The sequence below is a fragment of the Nomia melanderi genome, chromosome 13, assembly GCF_051020985.1.
Source record: "Nomia melanderi isolate GNS246 chromosome 13, iyNomMela1, whole genome shotgun sequence".
NCBI lineage: Eukaryota > Metazoa > Arthropoda > Insecta > Hymenoptera > Halictidae > Nomia > Nomia melanderi.
This window is the reverse complement of record NC_135011.1, coordinates 9,684,613-9,701,438: the sequence shown is the minus strand read 5'-3', so window position 1 is coordinate 9,701,438 and position 16,826 is coordinate 9,684,613. Positions and strand designations below refer to the sequence as shown.

At 32.1% G+C, this 16,826-nt stretch overlaps 2 protein-coding genes across 13 annotated transcripts; both read right to left on the bottom strand.

Annotated features, from left to right (window-relative positions):
* Nucleotides 1-1,897: 1,897 nt before the first annotated feature.
* bigmax (helix-loop-helix-leucine zipper transcription factor bigmax) lies at nucleotides 1,898-3,938 on the bottom strand. Of its 2 annotated transcripts, none has more exons than XM_031973618.2 (5): nucleotides 3,528-3,938; nucleotides 3,144-3,296; nucleotides 2,646-3,025; nucleotides 2,439-2,552; nucleotides 1,898-2,351 (listed from the first exon to the last, which is right to left on the bottom strand). In XM_031973618.2, exons 1-5 carry the CDS (start codon nucleotides 3,562-3,564, stop codon nucleotides 2,295-2,297), a joined length of 741 nt encoding a protein of 246 aa, XP_031829478.1. In that variant the 5' UTR covers nucleotides 3,565-3,938; the 3' UTR covers nucleotides 1,898-2,294. The 2 variants fall into 2 exon arrangements, with proteins under 2 accessions (XP_031829478.1, XP_031829479.1); XM_031973619.2 differs by having other exon boundaries at nucleotides 3,144-3,293; nucleotides 3,528-3,936.
* A 2,188-nt stretch (nucleotides 3,939-6,126) lies between these two features.
* dmpd (F-box protein dampened) lies at nucleotides 6,127-13,058 on the bottom strand. Of its 11 annotated transcripts, none has more exons than XM_031973600.2 (9): nucleotides 12,183-12,893; nucleotides 11,870-11,964; nucleotides 11,612-11,787; nucleotides 11,426-11,512; nucleotides 9,410-9,689; nucleotides 9,072-9,320; nucleotides 8,783-8,978; nucleotides 8,328-8,704; nucleotides 6,127-8,142 (listed from the first exon to the last, which is right to left on the bottom strand). In XM_031973600.2, the coding sequence occupies exons 5-9, from the start codon at nucleotides 9,650-9,652 to the stop codon at nucleotides 7,756-7,758; spliced, it is 1,452 nt and encodes a 483-aa protein (XP_031829460.1). In that variant the 5' UTR covers nucleotides 9,653-9,689; nucleotides 11,426-11,512; nucleotides 11,612-11,787; nucleotides 11,870-11,964; nucleotides 12,183-12,893; the 3' UTR covers nucleotides 6,127-7,755. The 11 variants fall into 11 exon arrangements, with proteins under 11 accessions (XP_031829460.1, XP_031829462.1, XP_031829465.1 ...); XM_031973602.2 differs by having other exon boundaries at nucleotides 11,612-11,777; XM_031973605.2 differs by lacking the exon at nucleotides 12,183-12,893 and adding an exon at nucleotides 12,045-12,062.
* Between the last annotated feature and the right edge of the window lie 3,768 nt (nucleotides 13,059-16,826).

The window sequence follows — 16,826 nt, the reverse complement described above, 5'->3', positions numbered from 1 at the left end:
AATTTCCATTTATTTTGTTTATTTTTTCTTTTGTTATTACTTAAGTCTTGAACAGGGGGCATTAACAATTCAATAAGTATCTTTCTTGCCTTTTTAAAACACAATTTTTAATAAAATCTGTTAAATGAGTTTAATTAAAGTTAATGAAAAAGGTTATAGTTATAACACTTTTAGGCGATTACTTAAGTGTTACGAATTAAAAATCGATTAAACTGTTCAGACAAAGACCCATCTACTGAAGTAGAATTAGACAGTAAAGGCACGGGCAGTGTAAAAATATGGATTTAATATCTAATATACTTTCATGACTTTTCCTTTTGCTGTTAAAATAAAAATAAAACTTTTACTGTAAATTACTCGTTTCTGATGAGTATATAATAGATATCATTCCTTAATTTTATACACAAAGAAAAGTTTAGAATTTCTTCACTCAAAAAATACTTTCAACTTAAATTGATATACGCAAAATTTAATTTTCCGAAGTACCTACGCTCGACATAGAGTGCTGTCGAACTATTCGCTCAACGTTTTTTCGCGAGTACGTGACTATCGACAAATAAATCGGATTATAGCGAGAGTAGATTGATCTAACAAGTTTGTACCGAATAAAATAGAATTTTAGTTGAATTTTAAGAAATAAACAATTTTGTAACCTTTCAAAATAATTAATTTTGTTTTAAATTTTTACAATTGATTATTATATCACATTATATAAATTTAATAAATATTTACACGTACTTTTATCTCATAAACATAATTTTTTAATGTAAAACGTTTAATACTATGCTAAATTAAACTTTTCTCTTTATAAAAAGGCTAATTTCATAATTAAGCGTAAAAAGACGTAATGTAATAAAAGAAAGCAAGTGAATATTCTTCTTTAAGTAACCATTGTTCGAACGTACAATGGACATTATGGTATGAGAAGAATTTTTCAAAGTTAAGACGACTGAATACTAAATACAACAGTAAATAAATGGAGTAGAATATAAAGTTTCAATTCAACTCACGTTCTTTCTACAGGAGGATAATGATACATTTAAGCATAAAACAATCTCTTTTTCACTGAAAATTTTATACAATGTAAAGTGATTAAAATGTATTCAATACCTTTATAAATAAAGTGTAATGCTGGATACTATTACATAATTTGTGTAGTCAATAAAAAAAAATACTTTTATAACAATTTTCATTAAAAAATCACATAAAAACTCTATTCGTGAAAATAATGTATGTGTGTAAAGTTTTATAAAAACAACAAAATTAATTTCACGATTCTTTTACTACATACAATATAAAAGATACTAAACACTGCTTACACAAATTAAAAAATAATAAATATTTTGGACATTATATAAACAATTTCTATTTACATAAAATATTTGTTGCCTGTAAATAAAATGACACTTTCCTCTACTGTTTAAATAAAAATTTAAGTCCAACCCTGTTTACATATAAAAAAAAATTAAAATGTATTAATTTTTGTTTCAGATCATTTAAATATTGGCCGCGAAGAAATATAATGTAACATGGGTGACGAAATATCGATATTTTTGGTAGTCATTCTCGCGATTGGAGGTTTAATGATGATGAGCGTAATACTGGCTTGTTATGCCTGCATTTTTCGTGACCTATGCTGTAGACCAGAAGACAGAACAAAGAGGAGACGCGCTCGCAGTCCTCATCACGAACCCGATGACCCGAACAGACCCAGATTGGATGCAATACTCTTAAACGACATTACTCAAGGAGAAAGCATGCCCACAGAATCTGAAAAAGTTTAATCGAACGTAACTCAAATATAAAAGTATATGCATTACAGAAACGTTTCAGAAAAAATTGACAATACTGGAGAGAAAACTAATTAAAAACTAAGATATGACTGTAAGATATAAAATATAGACAGAAATGGTTGGGTGTTTATTTCAAGCAGCTGTATTGGAGATTAGTCTGTATTATGTACATAATCGAATACATTCATACACATATATATATATACATATGCGGCGAAATTTCTGTAATAAAAATCTCTGGTAAAAATATTTAACATCGTCCGATCGCCAACAACGGCATGAGGAAATTCTGTGCCACATTTCATGGCTATATCTACAACTATATTAATATATAAAATAAATTTCTATTTGTATTTCTTGTGCACTTATTATGCTACCCGTATTGCATAAAACACACATGTTCCCATCTTTTTTGGTAACTCTACCAGTTACTGAACTAAGTACCAGCAAAACATTTTTATAAACATATTGTGCAATCATGAACTCTATTAATATACTCGACTAGCTGATTTGACTGTTAAGCTGCTGGAGTACCGACAGTACCACTTCTCCCAAGGTCTGAAACATTTGTTATATATTTAATAAACGCTATTTGTTAATTTACAAATAAAGCGTATGCGATTATTTGAGATGTAATTTATTTACCTGAGGTTTACAATGTTCTTCCAACCAACTGAATACACATCCAGATAATTCTGCAAAATTTGCTACAGAAATGTTATTGAAAGTTTGAAACAAACGATCCATAATTGCCTGGAACTATAATAATATTTAAATTACAGACATTTCCCAAGTAAGAATAAGTAAACTTTTACTTTCTTGGAACAGATATATTAAATACTTTGTACATACCACCTGAAATTTGGTTTCATCGGATATACGCATTTCTGCGTGACCTGGTTGAGTCTGATGTGATTTAACAATTTGCTCATAATTATTTTGCATAATACGCAAAGCAACAACTTCTTTTCTTAAGGCGTTACGTTCTTCTTCTTGTTTCTTTTTTTGTTGCAACAGAAATTGTATATAATCGATTGATTTCTGAAGCACAGTAGCTTTAGACAATTTATAACCTGACGAATCGGTATGCTGACAAGTGGGAACCAAATCTTGAAGGGAATCGTATCCTTTCTTAATAGCATCTCTTCGCTTTTGTTCAGCTTGAGTATGAGCTTCCCTTCGGCGTTCCTTGTAACTTATAGTTGAACTTTTGTTATCACTGTCTTCATCCTCTACAAATAATTAGTGAACCAAAAATTTTGGTATAAATGCTTTCATAATTTTATATTTCTCGAAAACCTTAAAAAATAAATTACCATAAACATTATAAGAACTAACTAAGTCACTTACCTGTATTATGCGCAGACGAAGATGGTGTATTTACTGATCCAGTACTACTACAACGGGAAAATGTGTACTTTTCTGTAGGACTAGACGGTTCTAGCTTCATATCGCTATCAGTTCCCATGTTACCACCTCCGCCACGAATAGCTATACTTGCTGCTTATATAAAACAATAAATGTTTAATAGCATTAATACTGTTAGCTACTAATACTTCATAATCAGTAAACACGATCGAAATTAAATATCAAATCTATATCATCTTATAATATCAAGCATCAACTACTGATAACAGCTCCATACAAAATGTGCTACTTTAAGATATTGAAAGTTTGATAACAATGGAGAATTGAACTCGCAAAATCGAGATCTTAAAATTCATTTCCACTTACACATTTCATATCCATCTTTGTGCAACGTATCCGCCATTACGTCAACAATTTGTTTGTCGAGGATCAACGCGAGAAAGAAACAATATTAATCTAAAATGCGCACGTGGAAAGGTTACAACCGAGTTGCAACAAGTAATATGCACTGGAAGCGAAACGTAACGGAACACAGTTATCCATAAAGACTCGATGGGCAAACCGTTGTATTAGAAGAAGAACACGTTAGATCCGAAAGACTCGTTGAACCAGCACGAAACACAATTTTGATACCATAATTTTGATAAATAAACAATTCTGAAATTAATTCGTAATTACTATTACTATATTATGTGGATGCAGCCATCTTCGACAGTAATGTTAACTGTTGAGAATGGACGACAGTTGCGCGAGCAGGGTCGCCACCTATCTAGACAAAGGAGCAGAGCTGTCAAACGAAGCCACGTGCTCGACTAGCAGACGAAAGTGAAAGTCAAGGTCGCTAGACCAATACAAACGGTTTCATGCTAGCAGTTATTTTGTCTCACGTGAAAACCACACACACGCGAGTAAGGTCGAAATGCATGAGAGTTTTCCACAGTGGATTAACATTAAATTAAAGAAATTATGTAAACGATATGTAACAAATAATAAATTGCATTTTTTTCGGTATCTTAATAATTAATGTAATGGGTCACGCATAGTCCGCAAAGTGATCAATTTATTTGTCATACATTTCCATGCATTTGACGGAAAGCATGCTTGTCTCCATATTTAGTTTTAAATGGGAGAAGCGCTCATGTATTTCAAATATTAACGAAATAACGAAATTGTAGCGTGAAAGAAATCGCGATGACACAACGGAATGATCATCGCGTAATCGGTGACACAAAGTAGCTCTAAAGGAAATAATGAAATGTTCACTTTCAGTTTGAGAGAAATTCCAAACATCTCCAAATTTTCTTTTTAAACGTAATACAAACATAGAAGGCATCTGGGAGTACATTTTATGTTAAATTACGTTTATTATAAGGTGTATCTAATATATTATAATATAATATATATAATATATATATATGAAAATCATATATATAATATATATTATAATATATATTTACAATCGCTTTAATACATGTAAAACCATTTAAGATAACTCATGTTTCCTTCGGCGATACGACGTTTCGGGCCGTAACGCTAGCGTTTGTTGTGTTCTCCTATGTTCCATGTGTGTTTACGCGTATGTTGTTTCTCTTTGTGGGTGTGTATGTATATGTGTGTGTGTAATTTCCAAAGTACACGCGCATTAGTAGTAATTCTCAGTAATTGCTTATTTGTGTACCTGATCCGCAGACCATTTACTTTGCTAGTATATGTACATACTGCGAACGAGCATGGTCCTCGGATTAAATTTCTGACGAATCGGAAAATTCAAAAATTGATCGTTTTGTGCTCGCAATTTCTTACCGCACGGCACTACTAATTAGGAAATTATTCTACTTCTAATTGTGTATTCATTGTTATATTCGATTAATCTTAGTAGATTCATATACGTAGTACACAACGCTACATTTGTATCATTCGGGGACGGATAATGTCGGAAAGCCGAGGACTGTAAACTATTTTAAGACAATAAATTGGCAACGTGTATCGTCGGAAGAATAAATATTTTAGTGGGAGTACGTGAGGTACATTAAGTTACTGATTCACAGATACAATTATTAAAAGATTGTATACAGGATGCCGTTTACATCAGGGGCCTAGATACACTCGTGTAAGAAGAGTCCCATTTACAAGATATATTTCCTTTTTATCATAATTGTTTGTTTGTTTAATTGTTTGTTTGTCTCCTTCTTTTAGTTTAATCTGTCAGAACGCATCGCTATAAGCATACACAATGCAAAGCATTTCGAAATTTCCGACACGGCGCACAATCACGCCCGCCCCCGCAATCCTATTCAACATAACAATAAGTAAAATTCACACATCTTTTTTTTTTGTAGCCAGAAACGCCCCACATGTATTTTATTTGAATAAAGGTCACTTTCCCGCAGTTAAATCGATAAAGCATCACATCATAAATTCTTATTAAGTTTGAATTTAGTGTTTCATTTTCATTAAGTATCACACGCTCATAAGACTCGCTCTCATTACTCTCATACATCATGTGTGGTTGTGACGTACACGTATCTCCGTCTGCTCACTAGTTTTTACTTTTTTCCTAATTAATTTTCGACATCGATAAAAAATTATATATATGCATATATATATATAATTATTTCATCATTCATTATCATATTCTTATTGTTCCATTAAAGTTTAAACTAAAGTGCTTTTTGTGTGGTATGCATGTCCTGGCAAGTACCGCACTCAAATATATATATACATATATAAATATATATTTATATATTTATATATTTATATATTTATAATAAAGTATCATTTACTTATTATCAGTATCATTTATATTTATTACTAGAATCATGAATAATAACTCACAATATTTCGAACTATGCATCTTTGAGATTAATTAGGATTGGTGCAAATGAAATAATTGAATCTACACAGACCGATCATCAAGCATCGCGCAGGGTAATCCGTCCGATTTTTAAATGAAATTACATGAACGGGAAGTTTCAATCAATTTAATTAAATAAAAAAACATTCAATTGTTTCCTACATATCATTCTTTCACGTGCGTGATGTGGAATCAGTAAATTTTTAATTAACGTGATTGATAAATTACAAAATTCATGTGTTCAAATTTATTTTCGTTAAAATAATCTGACAATCATTTTCCTATAAATAAATTGATCCTATAAATAATTTCCTAGCGCTATTAATATTGCAATATACGCCATCCTGCGAGATAATCGCTTGTTCAAATGGATGACGCGTTAAAAACAAAATAACACCCTTCAAAGGTAAAGGTATTTAGCATATGTTTCGCTCACGTTTACAATCCACTTTCTCCCCAACATCGCATTTTTAAGGCTCACAAAACTTTACATTATTAAAAGTGCTTTTGATTTCATTATCGGTGAGCTGTTTCGCTAAATTATTCTTTCCATTTTTAATTATAAATTCATTTATCGGTATTCAGAAAAATAAACTGACGTCACATGGTATTATGCAAAAGCAATGCAGTTCATTAGTCTTTGACTTTCACTATCCATTTTTTTGTGATTAAATTCATGATAGCGTAAGTGGTATACACAAACCATTTCAAGGAGAAATGAGTTTTTCTCTTCCTTTCAATTGAGCAGATTTAGATAAATTAGAAAATTGATATGAATATTGATGAAGTTGGAGTACCTGCGCGAACCAGTCCTAGTCAGTCCCCTCAGGTACTTATTTATTGATACTGCAAAGTAAAATTTGCTAGAATCATGTCGAATGTCCACTTGAAATTTTAAATAAAAATCTCTACAAAGATAAGAATATAATCCCCTATCTATGCAAGGGACAACGATAATCACGTATAGTTATCATTTCTTTAATTAAAAGAGTACTAAACAATAACATATGTAATCGAAATTTCTTCAGAAATTTCAGATATTAATCTTACATTCTATTATGTAAGAATCTTCGTTTTGTTTGATTACCAAATGTTACATTAATGCATTTGGTCTTGTATTGTCTAATCGGCATTTAATTGAACAGTTGCGAATCAGATTTACAGAATAGAAAAATCATTATAACAAAAAAGAAACACGTCAGAAATGTCTCGCACGAACGGAAAGTTAATGCGTTATATCTGCATTTAAGATACACAGAAGATGAATTCCTGACATCGCATCTTGATGTTACATCTGCTCTACAGCTTGATATAAAACGAACGTATCACATAAAATTCAACGTTTGCGTAATCATTGTGTATACCATTGTGAAAATAATGTTTAAATGGACTCCCGTGAAAAGAAGATTGCTCCGTGTTGCTTTACGAACGAACCAAATGATCAGCTATCATTTAGAATATTTGTAGATGTCACCGTGCGTAACGAATCCGTCCGTAATAAAAATAGGAAAATTAATCGCGTCAATCCCCATCGCGCGGTAACCGACGTGGCTATAATTTTCAAAAACGAGGTTCGTTGCGCGAAATGCAGGACGTTCAGGAAAGAATTTTGTACTTTTCTAAGATCATTTGTTCGCTAACGTAAAGAAACACGTCTAGCTTAAACCGAGAGACCCCCTATTCCTCAAAAACTCAGTAAGGATGTTAGTTAAATATTTTTGTACCATGATCAGAATCGATTTATATCTTCGAACGTTTGACCTGACGTGACTTGGCAGTGCGACGAGGTTTCTTTCCGGCGTCGCTAGGTGTTTCATCTGATGTAGATTTCCGTTTCGTAGATAACGAAGGCACAGGAGCCTTTGGTGGTGCCATTTCCTCTGTCGATGCTGGCGATGAAGGCTGTGTAACTGTTGGCTGTGGAGCCACTTCGGTAGGACTCTGAGAGTCTGCTATGGGAATGAAGTCTAATTCTTCATTTGCCGTCTCTGGTACTACTCCCTGATTATTTAAAACTTGTATGTCCTCTGAAGGTGTTAACATAGATTGGCCACAGACTACACATACTGGTATCGCTGGAGATTTGGATCGCCAATACTGAAGCTCTGTTTTACATTTGTTCAATTCCTACGCAACACATGTACAAACTATCACTAACAATACATTAGGAAAATGTAAATAGTTCTAGTAATTTTACCTTCAACTCTAGATAAATCCTAACTTCACGAAATATTTAAATAACACGAAACTTGTATGCGTATAAGTAATATGCTTCTTCTATCACATATTAGTCTTATGAGTACTAAGTGTACCTTCGTAAATACCTGTAGGAGTGTGCTAAATTTGCGAGAAGTTTCTTCGTTCTTCTTGTCATTTTCATCAAGACGTGTAGCGTATTCGACAATTTGCTTTTGTTGTTCTGCTATTTTTGCTTTGCAATTCCTTAGATCTCTACGCATTAATGTTAACTGACTGTTATACCGCTTCATGCCTTGCTTGATCTTACGAATTCGTTTTCGTAACACCATATTTGATTGTGGAGGTGATACACTGGATTCCAAAAGAACAGGATCATCTGAAGAGTGTGGAGGAGAACCTTCTTCACCACTATTACTTCCTGCCTTACTACTTCCAACAGTTAGGGGTGCAGAGTCCAGGCATATAAATGGTTTGCTCACATTACTAGAAGCTGTATCCATTTACATAAAACATATTATAAAATTGTCTTCAGCTAAACAATTGAGAAAATTCTAATTTTTTTGCTCACAGGAAAATGTTCCAGCAAGGTCTAGGAAATCAGCTCCAAAATAAGGAATTTCTGGTAATGTTGGCTCGATACGTTCCTTAAAGTACTCCATAGCCATAGTACTTAAATCAAACAACTCGTCTGTAACTTTATATGGCCTGGCTAATTTCGGACTAATTTTTATGTAATGTAAAATACGATAAACTTCATCTAAAATCTAAAATATAATTGTAAATTAAATTCCTTATGTACTTGACAATGGACGTATATATTTAATTCTATGATTAATAACAAGAAAAACTTAAGTTACCTCCCCAGGAAAAAAACAACAATGTTTACGTTCAATGTGCTTGCCAAAACTCATCTGAAGTAAAGTAAGTCGCATGTGAAGCGTTTCAATTATATCTGATTCGCAAGCCAGTGGATGATTACGACGTGCAGATTCACGTCTTGGCATCTGTGCTTTAATTGCATGAAAACGACTTAACATTTGTGCTTGAAGTTTTTGAAATGTGGAATTTAATATGGATCCACAAACACGGTCCATTTGATGACATACCTATGAAAAATAAATAAATATAAACAATTTGCTACACTGCTGCTCAACCGACTTACATCACTTATATAATACATATCATTTCTATTTACCGGGCGTAAGTGAGCTATAGTATTATAATCCAGATAGCTTAAAATCTTTTCGAGAATTTCAACAGGTAAGTCCAAAAGGTTTAAGTTACTAAAGGTGGGTGAATCCGAAACCGATGCTCCACTATAAGAACTAGCCATTGTTACAGATTGATGTCTTCTTGAAGAACTCACATCTGCAACTTCAGTAACTGGCCCACCCCCATTACTTCCTCCCATGTTACTTGACTGACGAGTTGATACCATATTTTTAATGTTTTAGGTAATCAGCTTCGCCAGAAACCTAAAATATGATTTATTACAAATGATAGAAAACACATTTTATAATCTGTCAATCAAAAAAAAATTTCCTATTTTATAATATATTACAGTACAACTAATCAGAAAAATGAATACCGTGACTTTTTAGGTTTACAAATTGATGATAAAGAAAACAATAGTGATGAACAACACATTCAACAAAAAATTCACAGTACTCTTATTTGATCGAGTAATATAATCAAATACCTATTACTTTTGTAGTATAGCAAAAAATATAATGATATTGTTAATCATGTTATTATACAATTCTTTTGCACCTTACGTACCTGTTAATTTACACATTGCATTTAAAAAATGTTTGAGGAAACTTAAATTCTTAACTAAACATTCACAAAATTAATTACAAGAATTATAATAAAGTAATTGTTTATATGTACAAATCTTTTTAAGTTATTGTTTTATCATGAAATAAATAATGAAAACTATGTATAGAATTTATATTTTAATTCAAACTTGTACAATTATTTAAACGTTTAAAACATCGTTCGATATATGAACAACATAAGAACGATGGAAAATACAAGAAATTTTAATTCCACTGTTAGTAGGTAAATGATGCAAAATTTCCCGTTAGTTATAGAAATATTTCAGAACGCACTCCACTCTGGCATAAACTGTTTGATAAAAATTATATGTTGAAATAGCTTGTCGAGATTTCTTCATGATATCGACAGAAAACAAATGAGCGATGTAACCTACCGAGATTTTTAAAGATTTTCAGACACGAACCAATTATTCCTATACATTTCGAAGAGCACGAAAACAACAAGTGAGCATTAACAGCAATGGATACAATATTAATAAAATCGTTGGCACAGGACGAAAATCACCATCCTTACTGTTTAGCTCTCAGTTTCATTGTGAAAAATCAAAATTACAGATTACAAAAAGTACCCTAGAGGTTGGGATTCTTTCATTGACAACAAATGTATGGAACACAAGCAGCTTATGTCTTCGTCGATGATACAAAATAATCAGAAAATAAAAATATGCAACGAATACGAACAGATGGGCATAAATATATTTACCCGCCACCGTAACGAAATGGCCGTAGCGTATTAGGCACATAACACGCACGACAAAATTGTAGATATACTGATACAAACCGAAGCCGGATAAATTTTAAAACTGAAATGCATTATTAAAACATAATCTTTTTTAAAACAATGGGCACCAACAGAAATGTAAACATCACAATATTTCAAATTTTCTTTGAGAATATAAGAAATTAAATTTGAGAATATTTGAATAACAAAGAATGTGAAATACAAATTTCGTATTCACTGTATTGAAAAATGAAATACCATAATTTATTCTAAATTTTGAAGTACTCAGAAAATGTAAGGTTTCTTGAATATTGAGCCCAGAAGGAATATGAATCTGAGTTAGGTGGTACCTGTTATACTGTTGTAAATAGTGAATATCTAAGTCAATTTAAATAAGTATTTCATGTAATATGAGAACTTAGAAAGCAAAATAACTTCATTTAAATGAAACACATTGTGTACTTGATATCATTCTTGTAAAATAGGAAAATGTTGTGGAAAGTTGGAAGGAAGGAAATATGATAGTGGCTAAAGACATACTGCATAAATTCTAGTTATATTTAGCTGAATAAGCTTTACTTACATTTTTGTAGCTCTAGAAAATATTTAAATCAAAGACAATTATGCATTTTGTAATAAACTCAGAACCTACCGCAGGAAAGAGAAAAACAGTGAGATTTGGATTCCGTTCCATAATCCAGCAATGTGTACCTTGAAATCAATTTTTCTAACTGTTGATCTATTAAATGTTTAAATTTTAGAATTACTCAATTGTGAAACATAATGTATTTTAACTTAATTACCATGATTCCAACGAAATTCTTGAAAAATACTCTACCTAATACCATACAAATCCGAATCAACAGAAAACACCTTTTACTTTTACTATTCGAATAAAAAATATTTGCTCAAGTTTCCATGTTATATTTAAAATACTGTTTGATTTGCTCTCACTTCAACAATCACTATTCACAGCAGTCAGATACTCCAATTTCAAACAGCACCTAAGCAGATCTAGACACGTTAATTTCAGATTATTTAAAAACCAAATGTACTTCTATTTTCAGTTGAACCAAAACTTTGTTTTCGAACGCACTTTTTCGAATCTCAATAGAAACGAAACCGGTCTTTCGTTTCGGTTATAATGGCTGTGATGTCGAAAAGAAAGTACCCTAATTCCCTCTTTACCGTCTGAAAAATATATTATTTTACCGAAAGGTATATTTGATGGAAACAGAGGGAAACCGGGTGACCGTGCGCAATCGATGCACCTATGACTTTTCTCTCTCTCTATAAGCGTCGAAGAAGCTGCGTATGTTTTTTTCGGTCGCTCTCGGTCTATTCGGCGATGGAACAACTAGGCAGAAGAGAAAAAAAAGGCGCGAGGAAATCGTGAAAAAAGCACGTACCCCCTGTTAAATGACGAAAAGCAATCAATGTATCCGCGTTGGTGTTTTCAGCGACATTTTGACGGAGATCCCTTCCTTCTCCTCACGACCCTTGCTAATGCACTCGTTCTCACTCCGTTTCACTATCGAAGGTTCTCTCGTTTCTTCCCGAGTAGCCTTATCGCTCTCGTTCGTGGTTCCTTTTCTATGGGTCTGTCTCTGTTTTCCCCACGGCGCGATATACTCGTGTAACTATGGCGCACTCACACGCGTGAATCGTACCCGGAAAAAAGCCCGCGCGTGCAGTGTCGTCGTCGAAATGGTTCTTCTTTTTCGTTGCCTATCCCGAGACCTGTTTCTCTCTCCCCTTCAGAAAATCGCAGTCGAGTGCATCAGCTTCGGTTCTATAAATACCAGAATAAAGGATAACGATTTCACTATTCTGACCAAGACTGTTTTGCACGGAAACGGGAGATTGGGCCCGCTACCCCCCTCCCTCCGTCAACCGATTCCCTTTAGCTCGTTTTTTCTCTGTGAATTCTTTTGCTTGCGTGCGCTTTCGTTTCTGGGGCGAATCTCCGTTGCTCGTTTAACGCAATCAGAATCGAGATCGGCGCACAAACAACGCCGACGTCGACGATGACGACTGTCGCGACGAAATGTACATATGTGCGCCTCTCTCTCTTGTAGTATCGTCACTTAGCCCGACGGTGTTTGTCACATTCTGTGAAAACGTACCCACCGACTCACAAGTGTTTCTCGATTGGTCGATTTGCGCAGGCCAGTTCACAACGCATGCTATTCCGACAGCATTTTAATGGCTATCCCACAATCCGTGTAGGAAGGGATCATCTCGGTCCTCCCGGAGGTGTGTGTCCGTTACCGAAGTAGCGTCGTCTACAGGAGAGAAACCAGTAAAAATTTTCATCTGACGACCGTTCACTGGCGACATCTATAGATCGCGCTGATCAACCGGAAGAGCGTGTAATTTGAATCGAGGAACGGTACAACGGTTTTATAGATTGTTTTCAGATAATTTGTCGAATGAAATAAACTCGATATAAAAATTAATAAAAAAAAAAAACCATCAAGTTTTATAATTTTGATTGTAGAAATATGAATGTTTCTGCATATTTTTGAAATGTTTTTTATATTGATTATAATATATACATACATATATATATATACACATATATACATATATATTAGATTAGATTTTTAGATTTTTTAGAACAAATATAAATTTTACTGTCTCGAAGTAATTAAATTTTGACGAACGCTTGTTTTATTTATTAATGTATTTGTTAGTTTAAAAACAGTACTATAAACAAAATTTAATTTACATTATAAGTAAACTAAGTAAATACTTCTATACTGAATTTTGGGTTTTTACTTTGAAAATACTGTATACATTATCAATCAAACATATATTACAAATATTTGCACAAACATTTATAGATTATAAACAAAAAAAAACTATATAATTTTAACAGTCAGGTCTATCAAATCTAATTCAACAATAGTATACAAAGAAATTGAAGAAGAAATTAACATTTTACGTGCACGATATATTTAATACTTTTCGTATTATAGTATGTATTTATGTTGATTAAATAGTTTTGTTCAAATTAATATAAATACCCTTTTAATGTTGAACTGTTAAAATGATATATGTTAGTTTTAATTAAATTTGAAATACTTACAATATACTGAAGGAAAATATACAATATATAATACAATTTAGTACTTCAAACATTAATACTAAGTACGTTTCTAATAATAATTTACATCACAATATAGTATTGTCTTAACAACAGCTACATTTTTATATGTGTCTAAATATACACAGTGTCTCAATAGTATAAAAATATCTTCAATGTTCCTTGATACCAAAGAGAAGATAACATAACCTCGTCTTATTTCGCGGGTTATTAAAAGTGATAAAATGCGAACAATAAAATTAGTAGAAATCGAATTTAAGCGAAATAAATGTAACTTTTTAACGAATTAAATTTAAATTACAATTCTTGAGATGTAAATATCCGTTCTGTATAAATTTTCATCAAATCAGCTTGATAGTACAAACAATAATAGTTATCTTTATATATTTAAGGTTTTACTAATTTAATATTTGATTTTTCAAGTAATTCAATGTATCTAATAATTTGCACTTAATCACTTTATATCTTATCCTATCATTTATATCCTTTATATTAATAAAAATCCAATCTCACGAACAAATTAATCATTTGTTCAATTCAATTTCACTTATTGAAATGTAGACGGTACTTCAATCCGATTTCACTTGACTTTCATTTATATTTCTAAAGCAGAAAGGATTATTAAAATTACCATGCTTAAAAACTTTTTCCATTTAAAGTACCGTTTCCCTTTTTAATCCGCACATAAATGAACATTTATCATTTATTTAGAAAAAAATGTTACCTTAATTGATCGCTATTTGTATTCAAAATTATTATAAATGTCCGAAAATGATATAAATTGTATCTAACCTATCCAATCGCTAAGAAATTAATTATCTTGTTGACCTTTCGTGAAATAATCCACGTTTGCCTCAGACTTCTTTCCAAATATCTTACTTAAATAATCACTTTTACACAACCTAATAATTCCTGTAGATTATATAATACTTGCGAAATTGGGTCTAAGAAGCTACTGGTGGTTGTATGAAATCTTATTTCCGAAACGGATCAAAGGAGGCGACCTTCATAAAACATTACAACTCTTCGTTGAGCCAGCTGCAGTTAATGCCGATATTTCACACCGGTTATACGAAGATAAATACGTCGAATTATTTCTATACTCCAATCATTGCTTAGAATAGAAGCTCCTACTTTTTCTATATATTTTCAGAAACAATTAATTCCTTCTAGTAAAACAGCAGCGTGTCCCTTCGCAATGTTTAAACTATATATTTCATAACAAAAATTGGAAAAGTAAGAATACATTTTAAGAATAAATATATATATTACTTCGAAACATATGTCATTTCAGAAATGCTTATATGGTACGTAACAGAGAAAAATTGGATAATGTGTTAGAAACGACTTATTCTACTCGAAAATGAATGACAATTTACAGTAATAAATTTTTAATGATGGTAAATAATGGTAAATGTCCAATTCATAGAATAGGAGATACTATCGATCCAATAATGTCTAATGTAATGATGAAATAATGTTCGGTAACAGTATCACAAAGAATCGAACGAATTTTCAAGGCTTCGCGAATGTGGACATTAAAGAAAGTTAAGCGGAAGTGAAGCACACGCATTATATATATTTTCTGTTACAAGAAACTGCGTAGTCCGTTAAGTATACAGTACTGTCTTTTCTCTATGAAAAATCGACCGTGTCCTTAAAATCCGTCTATGCGTCAATTCGCTGGAAAAACTTCACCCGCGGAATATTCCAAATGAAATAAGAGTCCCATTACCATTTGAAAACGTTAGCGAAGGAACAAGTTGTCTTTCGCAAAAGTGCCGTTTAAGATTTATTGTTATACGCATGGTGTTTTTAAAATGCGGCACACAAGACCGACGACCACAAGTACCAAGTAATGCGCGGCATACGTCGAATAATTAAAATTCAAAGGTGTATTTCGTATAAAACCTGCAAAGAGTTAATAATTGTTCGGATCATCGCGAATTTCAATTAATGTGCGCGCAAAGTATGCACACATGTAGCTCTCCGTTCGCTGATGTAGGAGTTGAAGTATTCAGGATCTGCTTTGCGCAAGCATGCGTCGGGTAATTATTATTTGAATCGTTTCAGTCCACTTATATGCAAAGTATCCTCCCTTATGCATACCTGATCCTTCCCGCGACTATACTCGACGATGTATAATTGAAAACACGATAAACAATGAAGTCACTGAACTACCGTAAGAATATGAATAAGTTTCCATGGAACTGGATCCGTGTCAATCTTCTAAGTAACCAGTTTTTAAGCGTTTTAATCACTCACTGACAAGGAAACAGCGATAACTAGAAACCTCACATTTCTTACAAACTTTACAAGTTTGTAAAGTGTTTCAGGGGAAGTATCAACGAATTTCTTACTTACTGCTTTGTTTGGTTCTTCAAAGTGTAAAGAGCGAGATTAAATTAACTACTACGTTTTTTTCACAATCGTACTCATCAGAATTATTTTATTGTTCATAATTCATTAGGAAAAGAAAGAAATTCTACGCTTATTCTGCTTCTGCGTTTACTCTGAAGTATTACAATTAATATATTATATATAATTATAATATATTAATATAATATATACATATAACATAAATAACTTATATATAAATATAATTATAAATAAATATAAAAAAATGGATATATATAAATATAATTTATATAATATTTAAAATATTTAAAATATATAAAATATATATTTAAGCACAGCCTACCGGCCTGGTGAATGAGTTTGGTTTACAGAATTGTCCCTAATAGAAAAACAACATTTAATTGGGATCTGAAGGAATTAAGTGATCTTTATGTCTGTTAATATCTATTTGAAATATTCTCTTGAACTTTATAAAATATTGTTTTGAATTATGGTAATAGGAGTAGTTTCCGTATTTCTATAGTGAATTCTCAAAAATTTCATTCCAAAGAGGGTTTAATTTAACAAGAATTTCATTCGGCAGTTT

Coding starts and splice junctions, on each gene's coding strand:
- bigmax (XM_031973618.2), bottom strand. CDS start 3,564: ATGGCGGATACGTTGCACAAAGATGGATATGAAATGT. Junction 3,297..3,527: donor CAAAGATGGATATGAAATGT/GTAAGTGGAAAT, acceptor GTTTTATATAAG/CAGCAAGTATAGCTATTCGT. Junction 2,352..2,438: donor AAGAACATTGTAAACCTCAG/GTAAATAAATTA, acceptor CAAATGTTTCAG/ACCTTGGGAGAAGTGGTACT.
- dmpd (XM_031973599.2), bottom strand. CDS start 9,652: ATGGTATCAACTCGTCAGTCAAGTAACATGGGAGGAAGTAATGGGGGT. Junction 8,705..8,782: donor CCTTGCTGGAACATTTTCCT/GTGAGCAAAAAA, acceptor AAATGGATACAG/CTTCTAGTAATGTGAGCAAA. Junction 8,143..8,327: donor TCCTACAGGTATTTACGAAG/GTACACTTAGTA, acceptor TGTGTTGCGTAG/GAATTGAACAAATGTAAAAC.